Source organism: Stegostoma tigrinum, chromosome 17 (genome assembly GCF_030684315.1).
Source record: "Stegostoma tigrinum isolate sSteTig4 chromosome 17, sSteTig4.hap1, whole genome shotgun sequence".
Classification (NCBI taxonomy): domain Eukaryota; kingdom Metazoa; phylum Chordata; class Chondrichthyes; order Orectolobiformes; family Stegostomatidae; genus Stegostoma; species Stegostoma tigrinum.
The window spans coordinates 34,205,265-34,226,098 of NC_081370.1; the positions used below are offsets into that span (position 1 = coordinate 34,205,265).

The 20,834-nt window shown below is 41.1% G+C and overlaps 1 protein-coding gene across 3 annotated transcripts in view; it reads left to right on the forward strand.

Annotated features, from left to right (window-relative positions):
• Nucleotides 1-20,834, forward strand: part of LOC125459498 (probable serine/threonine-protein kinase MARK-A) — a 102,900-nt gene that overhangs the window by 31,705 nt on the left and 50,361 nt on the right. For all 3 annotated transcript variants that reach the window (XM_059651870.1, XM_059651871.1, XM_059651872.1), the window contains 6 exons: nucleotides 3,508-3,588; nucleotides 5,945-6,022; nucleotides 9,876-9,956; nucleotides 12,313-12,390; nucleotides 16,244-16,324; nucleotides 18,681-18,758. In XM_059651870.1, the coding sequence (XP_059507853.1) occupies nucleotides 3,508-3,588; nucleotides 5,945-6,022; nucleotides 9,876-9,956; nucleotides 12,313-12,390; nucleotides 16,244-16,324; nucleotides 18,681-18,758 (477 nt within the window). The remainder of the gene's footprint in view (nucleotides 1-3,507; nucleotides 3,589-5,944; nucleotides 6,023-9,875; nucleotides 9,957-12,312; nucleotides 12,391-16,243; nucleotides 16,325-18,680; nucleotides 18,759-20,834) is intronic.

Here is a 20,834-nt window from a genome sequence, read left to right on the forward strand (position 1 = left end):
TGCTCTGACATTTCAACCAATGGTTAACATGTGTGAGATATAAAGCACTAAGCTTTTCACTAGGTGCAAAATTAGAGATCCAGGTGGAAAAATTAAAAAGGAGCATTGTGCTGTGTTCTGAGGGGAGCACGACGTATTCATGCAGGTATTCAGAAGCTAATAGAAAGAGAGCAGGTGAATTTCAGAATGTTGCTCCAAGCCCATGGATGCTGTTCAGGAAGAACTTTAAAAATCTGACTCAATTTGACCATATGAATGAGTTCATATAGAGAGGGCATCCATGCCAACTACACCATTCAGCCCATTCACCACATCTCCAACATCTAATTCCCAACAGCCAGCCTTCAAATACAAACTAATGTCATGAACTCCTGAATCACTCACTGAACACAATTTGCACACACAACATTAAGCCGTTAAAAGAAAAGAGAAATTGCTGGAGAAGCTCACCAGATCTGGTAGCATCGATGAAGAGAAATCAGAGTTAACATTTTAGGTCTGGTGGCCAATCCGAGCATCCTCTGTTTTTGTTTCTGCTTTGAAGCACCTGCAGTGCTTTCAATAGTTTTATTTCATGGCACTTTGTGGCTTTTCACTACCTGCTGCATTATTTGACTTCAGTGTGCTTCAACAAAATCCAAATTGTTCATTAGGTCCTTGCAGGAATAGGTCATAAAATTTGAGAAGCACAAATTTTTTAAGACAATCTCCATCTCCTAGATGGCCTTACATTGTTCCTCTAAAAGGTTGGTGCACACATTTTTGAAATAATCTTGTGCTCTGACTTTTCGACCAGTGGTTAAAATGTATGACGTAGAATGTACTAACCTTTTCACTCGACACAGAATTAAAGGTCCAGGTAGAGAAATTGAAAAGGAGCAATGTACTGGTATTATAAATATTTATCTGAGTGAAGTACCTGATCTAGTACAAAACGATAACGATTGAATTTGATCAAGCCCTGAAGACATTAAAATTCTAACTTGATACCACAATGCCCAACTCAACCCCTCATCTATCCTAATCTCTTTTCCACATACCTGCCAGCCTACCATTTCACCCACCAGCACTCTATCTCCTCATACACCTCCCATCATCACCCCATGCACACCAGTTTCCCATCTCCTCACACACCTACCATCATCACCCTACACCGACCAGCACCCTATCCCCTCACACACCTCCCATCATCACCCTACACCCACCAGCACCCTATCCCCTCACACACCTCCCATCATCACCCTACACCCACCAGCACCCTATCCCCTCACACGCCTCCCATCATCACCCTACATCCACCAGCACCCTATCCCCTCACACGCCTCCCATCATCACCCTACACCCACCAGCACCCATATCCCCTCACACGCCTCCCATCATCACCCTACATCCACCAGCACCCTATCCCCTCACACACCTCCCATCTTCACCCTACACCCACCAGCACACTATCTCCTCACACACCTCATGCCCTAACCCTCAACTTCTGACGCTGTAAACCCTATACCACTCTGCCCTCAAGAAACACCTTAATTCTGACACAGTAACTGTCCCTGTATTGATCTCCACCCTTCATTCGTATCCTCCAAACATCTGCCAAACTTCTGCAACTCTCTCCAACTCATTCCTGTACATACTTTGAGCACTTACACTTCCACGCAATGTGTCAGACTGGCTGCTGGATATTTACACCACAGCATATAGCACTGACTGCTGTCAATGGAGGCTTGCGTGGAGACTGTCTGATGAAGGGTGTAGGCCTGAAACGTCAGCTTTTGTGCTCCTGAGATGCAGCTGGGCCTGCTGTGTTCGTCCAGCCTCACACTTTATTATACTGGCTTGCAACTCATAATGCTTTTCCCCAGTGCAGCCTCCGGTGGTTCCTGGACAGGCTTTTTTGTGACGGTATGTTTCTGTCCAGGGAAATCCAGAGGAGAAGCTTGAAAAGTGTCAGTGATTAATTTGTTTTTGATCTTTTTGGCAATGGTATCCCCCGCCCCGATCACAAATTTTAGACCTGCCTGTTAAATTTCCAATCTAGAAATTGAGCAAGTACTTTGACAAATACAGAGAACACTTTTGATGGAATGATGTATTCCTACATTTGGAGGAAGCAAAACAGGTGAATTTCAGAATTTTGCGCCAAGACCATGAATGCTGTTCTGGAAGACCTTTAATAACCTGATTGTGCCTGAGTTCATTTACAAAAGGCATTTCCTGCCAACTGCACCACAAACCATATTTACTACATCTCCATCATCTAACTGCCAATAATCAGTTCTCAAATCTCAATTTACCTGCTGAACTCATTAATCTCACATTGAACGCTGTGTCAAAACTTACATCCATAACTCAACGCACAAATAGTGGCAGCTTTTCAATGATGTAGAATTCAATGATTGTACACTTTTCCAAAATCTTTTATCATCTAAGATGATTGCACAAGAAACAGAGATTTCCCAGAGCTGTGCTTACCTGTGAAAGATGAAAGCAGTTGGTCATGAATACAGTGCCATTCAACATGCATGACCTTCAATGAAATGTGTACATACCTGACCCGAACCATGACCAGGTTCCTGACAACAATAGCTGTCCTTCTGGTAGTGACAGCATCAGCACTTAGGAAACTCTGCCCACCAAGATCACTGGGGTCTGTCTGCCTATCTTCTTGCCCCAAACCTACTGACCTCAGGCATAAGCATAGATACTTCCTGCAGGTGCAGGTTCAGCAATAGTTACCACTGATGATGGGACTGCTGAGACTGCCAATATTGATGGCTGTCTAATAGGACACATGGATCTAGATGGACAGGTCATTCTATTTGCAAGATGGCAGCCTCAGCCATCAGCAACCTGGGTGAGAAATTACACCAAAGCTGATTGGTTACTGAATTGTACCTGTGGGGGACCTCCTTATTCTCTGGAATATCAACCATAAACACACTTCAGCAAGCATTACCCTTTTTGTCCTTGGCACTATTGGTGCCATTCTAGTATCCATCATTCAGCACATTCTCATTATGTCAGATTGTTGTGTCGTGAATGTCCCATCCCAGTGCTTGAGCAAATTCCATCTTGGAAACTCCAGAACATCATTATTGGAAAGACACATTTTCATAGTTGACATCATTTGGGTAAGTTATAATTCCTGGTAACTCAAATTCAAGAATTGATGACATTTTCATCTGAGAACTCCAGTAATCTATCTTGTAGAAAAACATTTGATTTGTTCAATGATTTGATCACTTTGAGACATTTTGCAACTGCAGTACAGGACTATTTGAATCACCAAGTTATCGAGTTCTTCAAAAAATAGCTACTTTGCATTGACTGAGGTAAAAGAAGAATGGGGTGTATATGCACAGTGAGTAGCAGCTCTGCAAAGATAGAGACAATATTAATGCAGCATTAATCTGAAAACTGGTATAATATATCTTGAGGTAAATTTGTAAAGATCTTATGTTACTAGGTTTACCCTGACTATCTTGTATCTTTATGATGATGTAGAATCACAAGAGGTCTCTGAAAGTCAACAAAGTCATACTTGGGATACAAAACAAGATACAGAGAATCAGTCATTAGAGAAACGTAAGTTGCTACAATTTAAAAGTGTGACCAATTAAGAAATTGTCTGGGTGCAATACCTGATCTAATGCAATACTCTCACACTGGAATTGAATCATTGCCTGCTAAATTGGTACAGGTCTGACAGTATGTGTTTAATTCTTGTCTCTGGATCACAGGCTGTGCTGTACCATTTGCTACCTGCTGACTTACTTGATTTCAGGATGCTGCCAATGATATCCATGTTGTTCATTGGATGCATGCATTAGCAGAACCTTTTATTGTGCGAGGCTAAAGTTACTTAAAGACAATCTCCAGCTCTGATAGGAGGAGTTGTTATTGCAAAAATTAGTGCACTCAGTTGCAAAATAAACTTATGCTCTGATGCTTTGACCAAAAGTTAACTGTGTGAGGTAGCATCCAGTGAAGTCTTTCAGGAGGCTCAGAACTAGAGAACTAGGGTCAGCTATGAAAGAAGAAAGCCCTTCGGCCAGAAGTCAGTGCCATTGAACATACGTGAACTCAATTGGATATATGAATAGATTCTATCTAGCCCATGAACAGGCTGTTTAGTAGCTAAAGGCATCCCGAAGGCAGTGACAGCATCAGCATTCTGGGCAACCTCAGCCCTTTAAGATCACCACGGTCAAATGGGAGAAAGGTTGTCTCCTTGCGAAATGATGGCCTCGACCATGAGCAACACTGGGTCCTACATTGCACCAAAGTAGATTTATTTATAACGTTGCAGCTGGGGGATGACCTCCCTACTCATCAGAATATTCAAACCCAAATATCCTTTGGAAAGGATCTCCTATTTGATTCGTTTGCACTACTGATGCGAATCTAATGTCCACCATTCAGCACTTGTCCTATGTGTCAGATCATTCTGTGCTGATCTCCATTCTCAGTTCTAAGGCAAATTCCATCATGGAACCTCCAGTACACCATGATTGAAAAGATACAGTTTGGCAGTTGAAATCACTTGGGGAAAGTAAAATTTCTGTCTTCTCAAATTCAAGACTTGATTGGCGTTTTCTGACAAAAATGCAATGATCAATCCTTGCAACTAACTGTATGATTTGTACAATGATTTGACCACTTCAAGACATTTCACATGTGCACACCAGGACCATTTGAATCACTGATACATAGAATTCTTCAAAGAATAATTGTCCGAGGTAAATGTATAGCATCAACAGAAGCACAGGACAAATGACACACAGTGAGCAGCAGCTCTGCAATACTTCAGAGAAAATTAACGCAGCACTCATAAGAAGATTTGCCTCATCTGTGCATAGATGTATTTGGACTGAGCTCAAATGAACGTGCGAACTACGTGAACGCACAAAATCATTTTCACTGCGGTTTCTACTTGCTTATGTAGCTGAGTTTATGCTATCTTGTATTTTTGTGATGATATAGAAACACTGATCATTGCTGAGCATGAACAAAGCATTGCTACAAATACAAAAAAAAGACACAGAGGATCACTCAAAAGGGAAAGATAGATGCAATTATTTAAAACTAAGTGCAATTAAAAATAATTATCTGAATGAAACAGGTGATCTAATACAAAACTGTAATGATTGAATCTGTTGAAGCCCTGGAAAATTTGGATGGAGATGACAGTGTGATTTAATTCCTGACTTTGCATGACAGACACACTGCACATTTTTCTTGGCTGCTAACTTCACTTTTCTGCCAATGAAATGCATTCTGTTAATTGAATTCAAGTATCAGCAGGGCCTTATATTGCCAGAAGGAGAAGTTACCAAAACCAAATCTCCATTTCATACAGTGGCCTCGTATAGTTACTGCACAGACTGGAGAAATCCTTTTGAAAATAAAATTCTGCTCTGGCCTGATTAACATCCGCCACGTTATTCAAAACATGCAGGATACAAGTACAGTTCAGAGAATATTTCCCCTTTTGATCCTTTGCACAATTGGTACAACTGTTACGGACATCATTCCACTCGTTTCTCTCTGTGGCAGAGTCAAATTGTTGGGTGATGCACTTGCATTCCAGTGCTTGAGCAAATTTGGTTTAGTAACCTCCAGAACATCAATGTTGAAAAGATACATTTTCATAGATAACATCACAATCAGGCAAGATGACATTTCCGATTTGTCAACATCAAGAACTGCTTACTTTTTAACCTGAGTTCTGTCCCTCCAGAAAACAACATGGGTTGTACAATGATTTGACCACTTTCCAATATTGTGCAAGTTCATTCCAGGTTATTTGAATCACCAAACTATTGCATTCATTGTACTGATCTCAAGGTAACATGTGTGAATGTCATTCTTGCACAAAAGCACTACTCTCTTATATTACTGGGCTTACTCTGCACATCTTGTATTTTTTATTATGATGTAGAATCACCAGTAACAACTGAATCTCATCAAAATGCTGCTACGAATAAAGAAGGTGCAGAGGATCAATCAAAACAGAACGGTGCGTTATCATGATATAAAATGTGACTAATTAATAAGTAATTATTTGGGTGCAAGGCCAGAACTAATGCAAAACTCTGACAATGGAATTTGACAAAGCCCTTTTAAACTAAGTAAATCGAGTTGACTGTACATATTTAATGGTGCATTATGCATTTTCGGTACCTGCTACATCATTTAACTTCAGTGAGCTTTAACGACATCCAACTTGTACATTGGCTTCTTGCATGAGTAGGTCCTTATATTGTGAGTAGCACAAGTTACTCAAAGACAACATCCAGCTCCTAAACTGACTTACATTGTTACCTCAAAATGGGGTACACACACACATTCCGAAAATAAACTTTTGCTCTGACATTTCAACCAATGGTTAACATGTGTGAGATATAAAGCACTAAGCTTTTCACTAGGTGCAAAATTAGAGATCCAGGTGGAAAAATTAAAAAGGAGCATTGTGCTGTGTTCTGAGGGGAGCACGACGTATTCATGCAGGTATTCAGAAGCTAATAGAAAGAGAGCAGGTGAATTTCAGAATGTTGCTCCAAGCCCATGGATGCTGTTCAGGAAGAACTTTAAAAATCTGACTCAATTTGACCATATGAATGAGTTCATATAGAGAGGGCATCCATGCCAACTACACCATTCAGCCCATTCACCACATCTCCAACATCTAATTCCCAACAGCCAGCCTTCAAATACAAACTAATGTCATGAACTCCTGAATCACTCACTGAACACAATTTGCACACACAACATTAAGCCGTTAAAAGAAAAGAGAAATTGCTGGAGAAGCTCACCAGATCTGGTAGCATCGATGAAGAGAAATCAGAGTTAACGTTTTAGGTCTGGTGGCCAATCCGAGCATCCTCTGTTTTTGTTTCTGCTTTGAAGCACCTGCAGTGCTTTCAATAGTTTTATTTCATGGCACGTTGTGGCTTTTCACTACCTGCTGCATTATTTGACTTCAGTGTGCTTCAACAAAATCCAAATTGTTCATTAGGTCCTTGCAGGAATAGGTCATAAAATTTGAGAAGCACAAATTTTTTAAGACAATCTCCATCTCCTAGATGGCCTTACATTGTTCCTCTAAAAGGTTGGTGCACACATTTTTGAAATAATCTTGTGCTCTGACTTTTCGACCAGTGGTTAAAATGTATGACGTAGAATGTACTAACCTTTTCACTCGACACAGAATTAAAGGTCCAGGTAGAGAAATTGAAAAGGAGCAATGTACTGGTATTATAAATATTTATCTGAGTGAAGTACCTGATCTAGTACAAAACGATAACGATTGAATTTGATCAAGCCCTGAAGACATTAAAATTCTAACTTGATACCACAATGCCCAACTCAACCCCTCATCTATCCTAATCTCTTTTCCACATACCTGCCAGCCTACCATTTCACCCACCAGCACTCTATCTCCTCATACACCTCCCATCATCACCCCATGCACACCAGTTTCCCATCTCCTCACACACCTACCATCATCACCCTACACCGACCAGCACCCTATCCCCTCACACACCTCCCATCATCACCCTACACCCACCAGCACCCTATCCCCTCACACACCTCCCATCATCACCCTACACCCACCAGCACCCTATCCCCTCACACGCCTCCCATCATCACCCTACATCCACCAGCACCCTATCCCCTCACACGCCTCCCATCATCACCCTACACCCACCAGCACCCATATCCCCTCACACGCCTCCCATCATCACCCTACATCCACCAGCACCCTATCCCCTCACACACCTCCCATCTTCACCCTACACCCACCAGCACACTATCTCCTCACACACCTCATGCCCTAACCCTCAACTTCTGACGCTGTAAACCCTATACCACTCTGCCCTCAAGAAACACCTTAATTCTGACACAGTAACTGTCCCTGTATTGATCTCCACCCTTCATTCGTATCCTCCAAACATCTGCCAAACTTCTGCAACTCTCTCCAACTCATTCCTGTACATACTTTGAGCACTTACACTTCCACGCAATGTGTCAGACTGGCTGCTGGATATTTACACCACAGCATATAGCACTGACTGCTGTCAATGGAGGCTTGCGTGGAGACTGTCTGATGAAGGGTGTAGGCCTGAAACGTCAGCTTTTGTGCTCCTGAGATGCAGCTGGGCCTGCTGTGTTCGTCCAGCCTCACACTTTATTATACTGGCTTGCAACTCATAATGCTTTTCCCCAGTGCAGCCTCCGGTGGTTCCTGGACAGGCTTTTTTGTGACGGTATGTTTCTGTCCAGGGAAATCCAGAGGAGAAGCTTGAAAAGTGTCAGTGATTAATTTGTTTTTGATCTTTTTGGCAATGGTATCCCCCGCCCCGATCACAAATTTTAGACCTGCCTGTTAAATTTCCAATCTAGAAATTGAGCAAGTACTTTGACAAATACAGAGAACAGTTTTGATGGAATGATGTATTCCTACATTTGGAGGAAGCAAAACAGGTGAATTTCAGAATTTTGCGCCAAGACCATGAATGCTGTTCTGGAAGACCTTTAATAACCTGATTGTGCCTGAGTTCATTTACAAAAGGCATTTCCTGCCAACTGCACCACAAACCATATTTACTACATCTCCATCATCTAACTGCCAATAATCAGTTCTCAAATCTCAATTTACCTGCTGAACTCATTAATCTCACATTGAACGCTGTGTCAAAACTTACATCCATAACTCAACGCACAAATAGTGGCAGCTTTTCAATGATGTAGAATTCAATGATTGTACACTTTTCCAAAATCTTTTATCATCTAAGATGATTGCACAAGAAACAGAGATTTCCCAGAGCTGTGCTTACCTGTGAAAGATGAAAGCAGTTGGTCATGAATACAGTGCCATTCAACATGCATGACCTTCAATGAAATGTGTACATACCTGACCCGAACCATGATCAGGTTCCTGACAACAATAGCTGTCCTTCTGGTAGTGACAGCATCAGCACTTAGGAAACTCTGCCCACCAAGATCACTGGGGTCTGTCTGCCTATCTTCTTGCCCCAAACCTACTGACCTCAGGCATAAGCATAGATACTTCCTGCAGGTGCAGGTTCAGCAATAGTTACCACTGATGATGGGACTGCTGAGACTGCCAATATTGATGGCTGTCTAATAGGACACATGGATCTAGATGGACAGGTCATTCTATTTGCAAGATGGCAGCCTCAGCCATCAGCAACCTGGGTGAGAAATTACACCAAAGCTGATTGGTTACTGAATTGTACCTGTGGGGGACCTCCTTATTCTCTGGAATATCAACCATAAACACACTTCAGCAAGCATTACCCTTTTTGTCCTTGGCACTATTGGTGCCATTCTAGTATCCATCATTCAGCACATTCTCATTATGTCAGATTGTTGTGTCGTGAATGTCCCATCCCAGTGCTTGAGCAAATTCCATCTTGGAAACTCCAGAACATCATTATTGGAAAGACACATTTTCATAGTTGACATCATTTGGGTAAGTTATAATTCCTGGTAACTCAAATTCAAGAATTGATGACATTTTCATCTGAGAACTCCAGTAATCTATCTTGTAGAAAAACATTTGATTTGTTCAATGATTTGATCACTTTGAGACATTTTGCAACTGCAGTACAGGACTATTTGAATCACCAAGTTATCGAGTTCTTCAAAAAATAGCTACTTTGCATTGACTGAGGTAAAAGAAGAATGGGGTGTATATGCACAGTGAGTAGCAGCTCTGCAAAGATAGAGACAATATTAATGCAGCATTAATCTGAAAACTGGTATAATATATCTTGAGGTAAATTTGTAAAGATCTTATGTTACTAGGTTTACCCTGACTATCTTGTATCTTTATGATGATGTAGAATCACAAGAGGTCTCTGAAAGTCAACAAAGTCATACTTGGGATACAAAACAAGATACAGAGAATCAGTCATTAGAGAAACGTAAGTTGCTACAATTTAAAAGTGTGACCAATTAAGAAATTGTCTGGGTGCAATACCTGATCTAATGCAATACTCTCACACTGGAATTGAATCATTGCCTGCTAAATTGGTACAGGTCTGACAGTATGTGTTTAATTCTTGTCTCTGGATCACAGGCTGTGCTGTACCATTTGCTACCTGCTGACTTACTTGATTTCAGGATGCTGCCAATGATATCCATGTTGTTCATTGGATGCATGCATTAGCAGAACCTTTTATTGTGCGAGGCTAAAGTTACTTAAAGACAATCTCCAGCTCTGATAGGAGGAGTTGTTATTGCAAAAATTAGTGCACTCAGTTGCAAAATAAACTTATGCTCTGATGCTTTGACCAAAAGTTAACTGTGTGAGGTAGCATCCAGTGAAGTCTTTCAGGAGGCTCAGAACTAGAGAACTAGGGTCAGCTATGAAAGAAGAAAGCCCTTCGGCCAGAAGTCAGTGCCATTGAACATACGTGAACTCAATTGGATATATGAATAGATTCTATCTAGCCCATGAACAGGCTGTTTAGTAGCTAAAGGCATCCCGAAGGCAGTGACAGCATCAGCATTCTGGGCAACCTCAGCCCTTTAAGATCACCACGGTCAAATGGGAGAAAGGTTGTCTCCTTGCGAAATGATGGCCTCGACCATGAGCAACACTGGGTCCTACATTGCACCAAAGTAGATTTATTTATAACGTTGCAGCTGGGGGATGACCTCCCTACTCATCAGAATATTCAAACCCAAATATCCTTTGGAAAGGATCTCCTATTTGATTCGTTTGCACTACTGATGCGAATCTAATGTCCACCATTCAGCACTTGTCCTATGTGTCAGATCATTCTGTGCTGATCTCCATTCTCAGTTCTAAGGCAAATTCCATCATGGAACCTCCAGTACACCATGATTGAAAAGATACAGTTTGGCAGTTGAAATCACTTGGGGAAAGTAAAATTTCTGTCTTCTCAAATTCAAGACTTGATTGGCGTTTTCTGACAAAAATGCAATGATCAATCCTTGCAACTAACTGTATGATTTGTACAATGATTTGACCACTTCAAGACATTTCACATGTGCACACCAGGACCATTTGAATCACTGATACATAGAATTCTTCAAAGAATAATTGTCCGAGGTAAATGTATAGCATCAACAGAAGCACAGGACAAATGACACACAGTGAGCAGCAGCTCTGCAATACTTCAGAGAAAATTAACGCAGCACTCATAAGAAGATTTGCCTCATCTGTGCATAGATGTATTTGGACTGAGCTCAAATGAACGTGCGAACTACGTGAACGCACAAAATCATTTTCACTGCGGTTTCTACTTGCTTATGTAGCTGAGTTTATGCTATCTTGTATTTTTGTGATGATATAGAAACACTGATCATTGCTGAGCATGAACAAAGCATTGCTACAAATACAAAAAAAAGACACAGAGGATCACTCAAAAGGGAAAGATAGATGCAATTATTTAAAACTAAGTGCAATTAAAAATAATTATCTGAATGAAACAGGTGATCTAATACAAAACTGTAATGATTGAATCTGTTGAAGCCCTGGAAAATTTGGATGGAGATGACAGTGTGATTTAATTCCTGACTTTGCATGACAGACACACTGCACATTTTTCTTGGCTGCTAACTTCACTTTTCTGCCAATGAAATGCATTCTGTTAATTGAATTCAAGTATCAGCAGGGCCTTATATTGCCAGAAGGAGAAGTTACCAAAACCAAATCTCCATTTCATACAGTGGCCTCGTATAGTTACTGCACAGACTGGAGAAATCCTTTTGAAAATAAAATTCTGCTCTGGCCTGATTAACATCCGCCACGTTATTCAAAACATGCAGGATACAAGTACAGTTCAGAGAATATTTCCCCTTTTGATCCTTTGCACAATTGGTACAACTGTTACGGACATCATTCCACTCGTTTCTCTCTGTGGCAGAGTCAAATTGTTGGGTGATGCACTTGCATTCCAGTGCTTGAGCAAATTTGGTTTAGTAACCTCCAGAACATCAATGTTGAAAAGATACATTTTCATAGATAACATCACAATCAGGCAAGATGACATTTCCGATTTGTCAACATCAAGAACTGCTTACTTTTTAACCTGAGTTCTGTCCCTCCAGAAAACAACATGGGTTGTACAATGATTTGACCACTTTCCAATATTGTGCAAGTTCATTCCAGGTTATTTGAATCACCAAACTATTGCATTCATTGTACTGATCTCAAGGTAACATGTGTGAATGTCATTCTTGCACAAAAGCACTACTCTCTTATATTACTGGGCTTACTCTGCACATCTTGTATTTTTTATTATGATGTAGAATCACCAGTAACAACTGAATCTCATCAAAATGCTGCTACGAATAAAGAAGGTGCAGAGGATCAATCAAAACAGAACGGTGCGTTATCATGATATAAAATGTGACTAATTAATAAGTAATTATTTGGGTGCAAGGCCAGAACTAATGCAAAACTCTGACAATGGAATTTGACAAAGCCCTTTTAAACTAAGTAAATCGAGTTGACTGTACATATTTAATGGTGCATTATGCATTTTCGGTACCTGCTACATCATTTAACTTCAGTGAGCTTTAACGACATCCAACTTGTACATTGGCTTCTTGCATGAGTAGGTCCTTATATTGTGAGTAGCACAAGTTACTCAAAGACAACATCCAGCTCCTAAACTGACTTACATTGTTACCTCAAAATGGGGTACACACACACATTCCGAAAATAAACTTTTGCTCTGACATTTCAACCAATGGTTAACATGTGTGAGATATAAAGCACTAAGCTTTTCACTAGGTGCAAAATTAGAGATCCAGGTGGAAAAATTAAAAAGGAGCATTGTGCTGTGTTCTGAGGGGAGCACGACGTATTCATGCAGGTATTCAGAAGCTAATAGAAAGAGAGCAGGTGAATTTCAGAATGTTGCTCCAAGCCCATGGATGCTGTTCAGGAAGAACTTTAAAAATCTGACTCAATTTGACCATATGAATGAGTTCATATAGAGAGGGCATCCATGCCAACTACACCATTCAGCCCATTCACCACATCTCCAACATCTAATTCCCAACAGCCAGCCTTCAAATACAAACTAATGTCATGAACTCCTGAATCACTCACTGAACACAATTTGCACACACAACATTAAGCCGTTAAAAGAAAAGAGAAATTGCTGGAGAAGCTCACCAGATCTGGTAGCATCGATGAAGAGAAATCAGAGTTAACGTTTTAGGTCTGGTGGCCAATCCGAGCATCCTCTGTTTTTGTTTCTGCTTTGAAGCACCTGCAGTGCTTTCAATAGTTTTATTTCATGGCACGTTGTGGCTTTTCACTACCTGCTGCATTATTTGACTTCAGTGTGCTTCAACAAAATCCAAATTGTTCATTAGGTCCTTGCAGGAATAGGTCATAAAATTTGAGAAGCACAAATTTTTTAAGACAATCTCCATCTCCTAGATGGCCTTACATTGTTCCTCTAAAAGGTTGGTGCACACATTTTTGAAATAATCTTGTGCTCTGACTTTTCGACCAGTGGTTAAAATGTATGACGTAGAATGTACTAACCTTTTCACTCGACACAGAATTAAAGGTCCAGGTAGAGAAATTGAAAAGGAGCAATGTACTGGTATTATAAATATTTATCTGAGTGAAGTACCTGATCTAGTACAAAACGATAACGATTGAATTTGATCAAGCCCTGAAGACATTAAAATTCTAACTTGATACCACAATGCCCAACTCAACCCCTCATCTATCCTAATCTCTTTTCCACATACCTGCCAGCCTACCATTTCACCCACCAGCACTCTATCTCCTCATACACCTCCCATCATCACCCCATGCACACCAGTTTCCCATCTCCTCACACACCTACCATCATCACCCTACACCGACCAGCACCCTATCCCCTCACACACCTCCCATCATCACCCTACACCCACCAGCACCCTATCCCCTCACACACCTCCCATCATCACCCTACACCCACCAGCACCCTATCCCCTCACACGCCTCCCATCATCACCCTACATCCACCAGCACCCTATCCCCTCACACGCCTCCCATCATCACCCTACACCCACCAGCACCCATATCCCCTCACACGCCTCCCATCATCACCCTACATCCACCAGCACCCTATCCCCTCACACACCTCCCATCTTCACCCTACACCCACCAGCACACTATCTCCTCACACACCTCATGCCCTAACCCTCAACTTCTGACACTGTAAACCCTATACCACTCTGCCCTCAAGAAACACCTTAATTCTGACACAGTAACTGTCCCTGTATTGATCTCCACCCTTCATTCGTATCCTCCAAACATCTGCCAAACTTCTGCAACTCTCTCCAACTCATTCCTGTACATACTTTGAGCACTTACACTTCCACGCAATGTGTCAGACTGGCTGCTGGATATTTACACCACAGCATATAGCACTGACTGCTGTCAATGGAGGCTTGCGTGGAGACTGTCTGATGAAGGGTGTAGGCCTGAAACGTCAGCTTTTGTGCTCCTGAGATGCAGCTGGGCCTGCTGTGTTCGTCCAGCCTCACACTTTATTATACTGGCTTGCAACTCATAATGCTTTTCCCCAGTGCAGCCTCCGGTGGTTCCTGGACAGGCTTTTTTGTGACGGTATGTTTCTGTCCAGGGAAATCCAGAGGAGAAGCTTGAAAAGTGTCAGTGATTAATTTGTTTTTGATCTTTTTGGCAATGGTATCCCCCGCCCCGATCACAAATTTTAGACCTGCCTGTTAAATTTCCAATCTAGAAATTGAGCAAGTACTTTGACAAATACAGAGAACACTTTTGATGGAATGATGTATTCCTACATTTGGAGGAAGCAAAACAGGTGAATTTCAGAATTTTGCGCCAAGACTATGAATGCTGTTCTGGAAGACCTTTAATAACCTGATTGTGCCTGAGTTCATTTACAAAAGGCATTTCCTGCCAACTGCACCACAAACCATATTTACTACATCTCCATCATCTAACTGCCAATAATCAGTTCTCAAATCTCAATTTACCTGCTGAACTCATTAATCTCACATTGAACGCTGTGTCAAAACTTACATCCATAACTCAACGCACAAATAGTGGCAGCTTTTCAATGATGTAGAATTCAATGATTGTACACTTTTCCAAAATCTTTTATCATCTAAGATGATTGCACAAGAAACAGAGATTTCCCAGAGCTGTGCTTACCTGTGAAAGATGAAAGCAGTTGGTCATGAATACAGTGCCATTCAACATGCATGACCTTCAATGAAATGTGTACATACCTGACCCGAACCATGACCAGGTTCCTGACAACAATAGCTGTCCTTCTGGTAGTGACAGCATCAGCACTTAGGAAACTCTGCCCACCAAGATCACTGGGGTCTGTCTGCCTATCTTCTTGCCCCAAACCTACTGACCTCAGGCATAAGCATAGATACTTCCTGCAGGTGCAGGTTCAGCAATAGTTACCACTGATGATGGGACTGCTGAGACTGCCAATATTGATGGCTGTCTAATAGGACACATGGATCTAGATGGACAGGTCATTCTATTTGCAAGATGGCAGCCTCAGCCATCAGCAACCTGGGTGAGAAATTACACCAAAGCTGATTGGTTACTGAATTGTACCTGTGGGGGACCTCCTTATTCTCTGGAATATCAACCATAAACACACTTCAGCAAGCATTACCCTTTTTGTCCTTGGCACTATTGGTGCCATTCTAGTATCCATCATTCAGCACATTCTCATTATGTCAGATTGTTGTGTCGTGAATGTCCCATCCCAGTGCTTGAGCAAATTCCATCTTGGAAACTCCAGAACATCATTATTGGAAAGACACATTTTCATAGTTGACATCATTTGGGTAAGTTATAATTCCTGGTAACTCAAATTCAAGAATTGATGACATTTTCATCTGAGAACTCCAGTAATCTATCTTGTAGAAAAACATTTGATTTGTTCAATGATTTGATCACTTTGAGACATTTTGCAACTGCAGTACAGGACTATTTGAATCACCAAGTTATCGAGTTCTTCAAAAAATAGCTACTTTGCATTGACTGAGGTAAAAGAAGAATGGGGTGTATATGCACAGTGAGTAGCAGCTCTGCAAAGATAGAGACAATATTAATGCAGCATTAATCTGAAAACTGGTATAATATATCTTGAGGTAAATTTGTAAAGATCTTATGTTACTAGGTTTACCCTGACTATCTTGTATCTTTATGATGATGTAGAATCACAAGAGGTCTCTGAAAGTCAACAAAGTCATACTTGGGATACAAAACAAGATACAGAGAATCAGTCATTAGAGAAACGTAAGTTGCTACAATTTAAAAGTGTGACCAATTAAGAAATTGTCTGGGTGCAATACCTGATCTAATGCAATACTCTCACACTGGAATTGAATCATTGCCTGCTAAATTGGTACAGGTCTGACAGTATGTGTTTAATTCTTGTCTCTGGATCACAGGCTGTGCTGTACCATTTGCTACCTGCTGACTTACTTGATTTCAGGATGCTGCCAATGATATCCATGTTGTTCATTGGATGCATGCATTAGCAGAACCTTTTATTGTGCGAGGCTAAAGTTACTTAAAGACAATCTCCAGCTCTGATAGGAGGAGTTGTTATTGCAAAAATTAGTGCACTCAGTTGCAAAATAAACTTATGCTCTGATGCTTTGACCAAAAGTTAACTGTGTGAGGTAGCATCCAGTGAAGTCTTTCAGGAGGCTCAGAACTAGAGAACTAGGGTCAGCTATGAAAGAAGAAAGCCCTTCGGCCAGAAGTCAGTGCCATTGAACATACGTGAACTCAATTGGATATATGAATAGATTCTATCTAGCCCATGAACAGGCTGTTTAGTAGCTAAAGGCATCCCGAAGGCAGTGACAGCATCAGCATTCTGGGCAACCTCAGCCCTTTAAGATCACCACGGTCAAATGGGAGAAAGGTTGTCTCCTTGCGAAATGATGGCCTCGACCATGAGCAACACTGGGTCCTACATTGCACCAAAGTAGATTTATTTATAACGTTGCAGCTGGGGGATGACCTCCCTACTCATCAGAATATTCAAACCCAAATATCCTTTGGAAAGGATCTCCTATTTGATTTGTTTGCACTACTGATGCGAATCTAATGTCCACCATTCAGCACTTGTCCTATGTGTCAGATCATTCTGTGCTGATCTCCATTCTCAGTTCTAAGGCAAATTCCATCATGGAACCTCCAGTACACCATGATTGAAAAGATACAGTTTGGCAGTTGAAATCACTTGGGGAAAGTAAAATTTCTGTCTTCTCAAATTCAAGACTTGATTGGCGTTTTCTGACAAAAATGCAATGATCAATCCTTGCAACTAACTGTATGATTTGTACAATGATTTGACCACTTCAAGACATTTCACATGTGCACACCAGGACCATTTGAATCACTGATACATAGAATTCTTCAAAGAATAATTGTCCGAGGTAAATGTATAGCATCAACAGAAGCACAGGACAAATGACACACAGTGAGCAGCAGCTCTGCAATACTTCAGAGAAAATTAACGCAGCACTCATAAGAAGATTTGCCTCATCTGTGCATAGATGTATTTGGACTGAGCTCAAATGAACGTGCGAACTACGTGAACGCACAAAATCATTTTCACTGCGGTTTCTACTTGCTTATGTAGCTGAGTTTATGCTATCTTGTATTTTTGTGATGATATAGAAACACTGATCATTGCTGAGCATGAACAAAGCATTGCTACAAATACAAAAAAAAGACACAGAGGATCACTCAAAAGGGAAAGATAGATGCAATTATTTAAAACTAAGTGCAATTAAAAATAATTATCTGAATGAAACAGGTGATCTAATACAAAACTGTAATGATTGAATCTGTTGAAGCCCTGGAAAATTTGGATGGAGATGACAGTGTGATTTAATTCCTGACTTTGCATGACAGACACACTGCACATTTTTCTTGGCTGCTAACTTCACTTTTCTGCCAATGAAATGCATTCTGTTAATTGAATTCAAGTATCAGCAGGGCCTTATATTGCCAGAAGGAGAAGTTACCAAAACCAAATCTCCATTTCATACAGTGGCCTCGTATAGTTACTGCACAGACTGGAGAAATCCTTTTGAAAATAAAATTCTGCTCTGGCCTGATTAACATCCGCCACGTTATTCAAAACATGCAGGATACAAGTACAGTTCAGAGAATATTTCCCCTTTTGATCCTTTGCACAATTGGTACAACTGTTACGGACATCATTCCACTCGTTTCTCTCTGTGGCAGAGTCAAATTGTTGGGTGATGCACTTGCATTCCAGTGCTTGAGCAAATTTGGTTTAGTAACCTCCAGAACATCAATGTTGAAAAGATACATTTTCATAGATAACATCACAATCAGGCAAGATGACATTTCCGATTTGTCAACATCAAGAACTGCTTACTTTTTAACCTGAGTTCTGTCCCTCCAGAAAACAACATGGGTTGTACAATGATTTGACCACTTTCCAATATTGTGCAAGTTCATTCCAGGTTATTTGAATCACCAAACTATTGCATTCATTGTACTGATCTCAAGGTAACATGTGTGAATGTCATTCTTGCACAAAAGCACTACTCTCTTATATTACTGGGCTTACTCTGCACATCTTGTATTTTTTATTATGATGTAGAATCACCAGTAACAACTGAATCTCATCAAAATGCTGCTACGAATAAAGAAGGTGCAGAGGATCAATCAAAACAGAACGGTGCGTTATCATGATATAAAAATGTGACTAATTAATAAGTAATTATTTGGGTGCAAGGCCAGAACTAATGCAAAACTCTGACAAAGGAATTTGACAAAGCCCTTTTAAACTAAGTAAATCGAGTTGACTGTACATATTTAATGGTGCATTATGCATTTTCGGTACCTGCTACATCATTTAACTTCAGTGAGCTTTAACGACATCCAACTTGTACATTGGCTTCTTGCATGAGTAGGTCCTTATATTGTGAGTAGCACAAGTTACTCAAAGACAACATCCAGCTCCTAAACTGACTTACATTGTTACCTCAAAATGGGGTACACACACACATTCCGAAAATAAACTTTTGCTCTGACATTTCAACCAATGGTTAACATGTGTGAGATATAAAGCACTAAGCTTTTCACTAGGTGCAAAATTAGAGATCCAGGTGGAAAAATTAAAAAGGAGCATTGTGCTGTGTTCTGAGGGGAGCACGACGTATTCATGCAGGTATTCAGAAGCTAATAGAAAGAGAGCAGGTGAATTTCAGAATGTTGCTCCAAGCCCATGGATGCTGTTCAGGAAGAACTTTAAAAATCTGACTCAATTTGACCATATGAATGAGTTCATATAGAGAGGGCATCCATGCCAACTACACCATTCAGCCCATTCACCACATCTCCAACATCTAATTCCCAACAGCCAGCCTTCAAATACAAACTAATGTCATGAACTCCTGAATCACTCACTGAACACAATTTGCACACACAACATTAAGCCGTTAAAAGAAAAGAGAAATTGCTGGAGAAGCTCACCAGATCTGGTAGCATCGATGAAGAGAAATCAGAGTTAACGTTTTAGGTCTGGTGGCCAATCCGAGCATCCTCTGTTTTTGTTTCTGCTTTGAAGCACCTGCAGTGCTTTCAATAGTTTTATTTCATGGCACGTTGTGGCTTTTCACTACCTGCTGCATTATTTGACTTCAGTGTGCTTCAACAAAATCCAAATTGTTCATTAGGTCCTTGCAGGAATAGGTCATAAAATTTGAGAAGCACAAATTTTTTAAGACAATCTCCATCTCCTAGATGGCCTTACATTGTTCCTCTAAAAGGTTGGTGCACACATTTTTGAAATAATCTTGTGCTCTGACTTTTCGACCAGTGGTTAAAATGTATGACGTAGAATGTACTAACCTTTTCACTCGACACAGAATTAAAGGTCCAGGTAGAGAAATTGAAAAGGAGCAATGTACTGGTATTATAAATATTTATCTGAGTGAAGTACCTGATCTAGTACAAAACGATAACGATTGAATTTGATCAAGCCCTGAAGACATTAAAATTCTAACTTGATACCACAATGCCCAACTCAACCCCTCATCTATCCTAATCTCTTTTCCACATACCTGCCAGCCTACCATTTCACCCACCAGCACTCTATCTCCTCATACACCTCCCATCATCACCCCATGCACACCAGTTTCCCATCTCCTCACACACCTACCATCATCACCCTACACCGACCAGCACCCTATCCCCTCACACACCTCCCATCATCACCCTACACCCACCAGCACCCTATCCCCTCACACGCCTCCCATCATCACCCTACATCCACCAGCACCCTATCCCCTCACACGCCTCCCATCATCACCCTACACCCACCAGCACCCATATCCCCTCACACGCCTCCCATCATCACCCTACATCCACCAGCACCCTATCCCCTCACACACCTCCCATCTTCACCCTACACCCACCAGCACACTATCTCCTCACACACCTCATACCCTAACCCTCAACTTCTGACACTGTAAACCCTATACCACTCTGCCCTCAAGAAACACCTTAATTCTGACACAGTAACTGTCCCTGTATTGATCTCCACCCTTCATTCGTATCCTCCAAACATCTGCCAAACTTCTGCAACTCTCTCCAACTCATTCCTGTACATACTTTGAGCACTTACACTTCCACGCAATGTGTCAGACTGGCTGCTGGATATTTACACCACAGCATATAGCACTGACTGCTGTCAATGGAGGCTTGCGTGGAGACTGTCTGATGAAGGGTGTAGGCCTGAAACGTCAGCTTT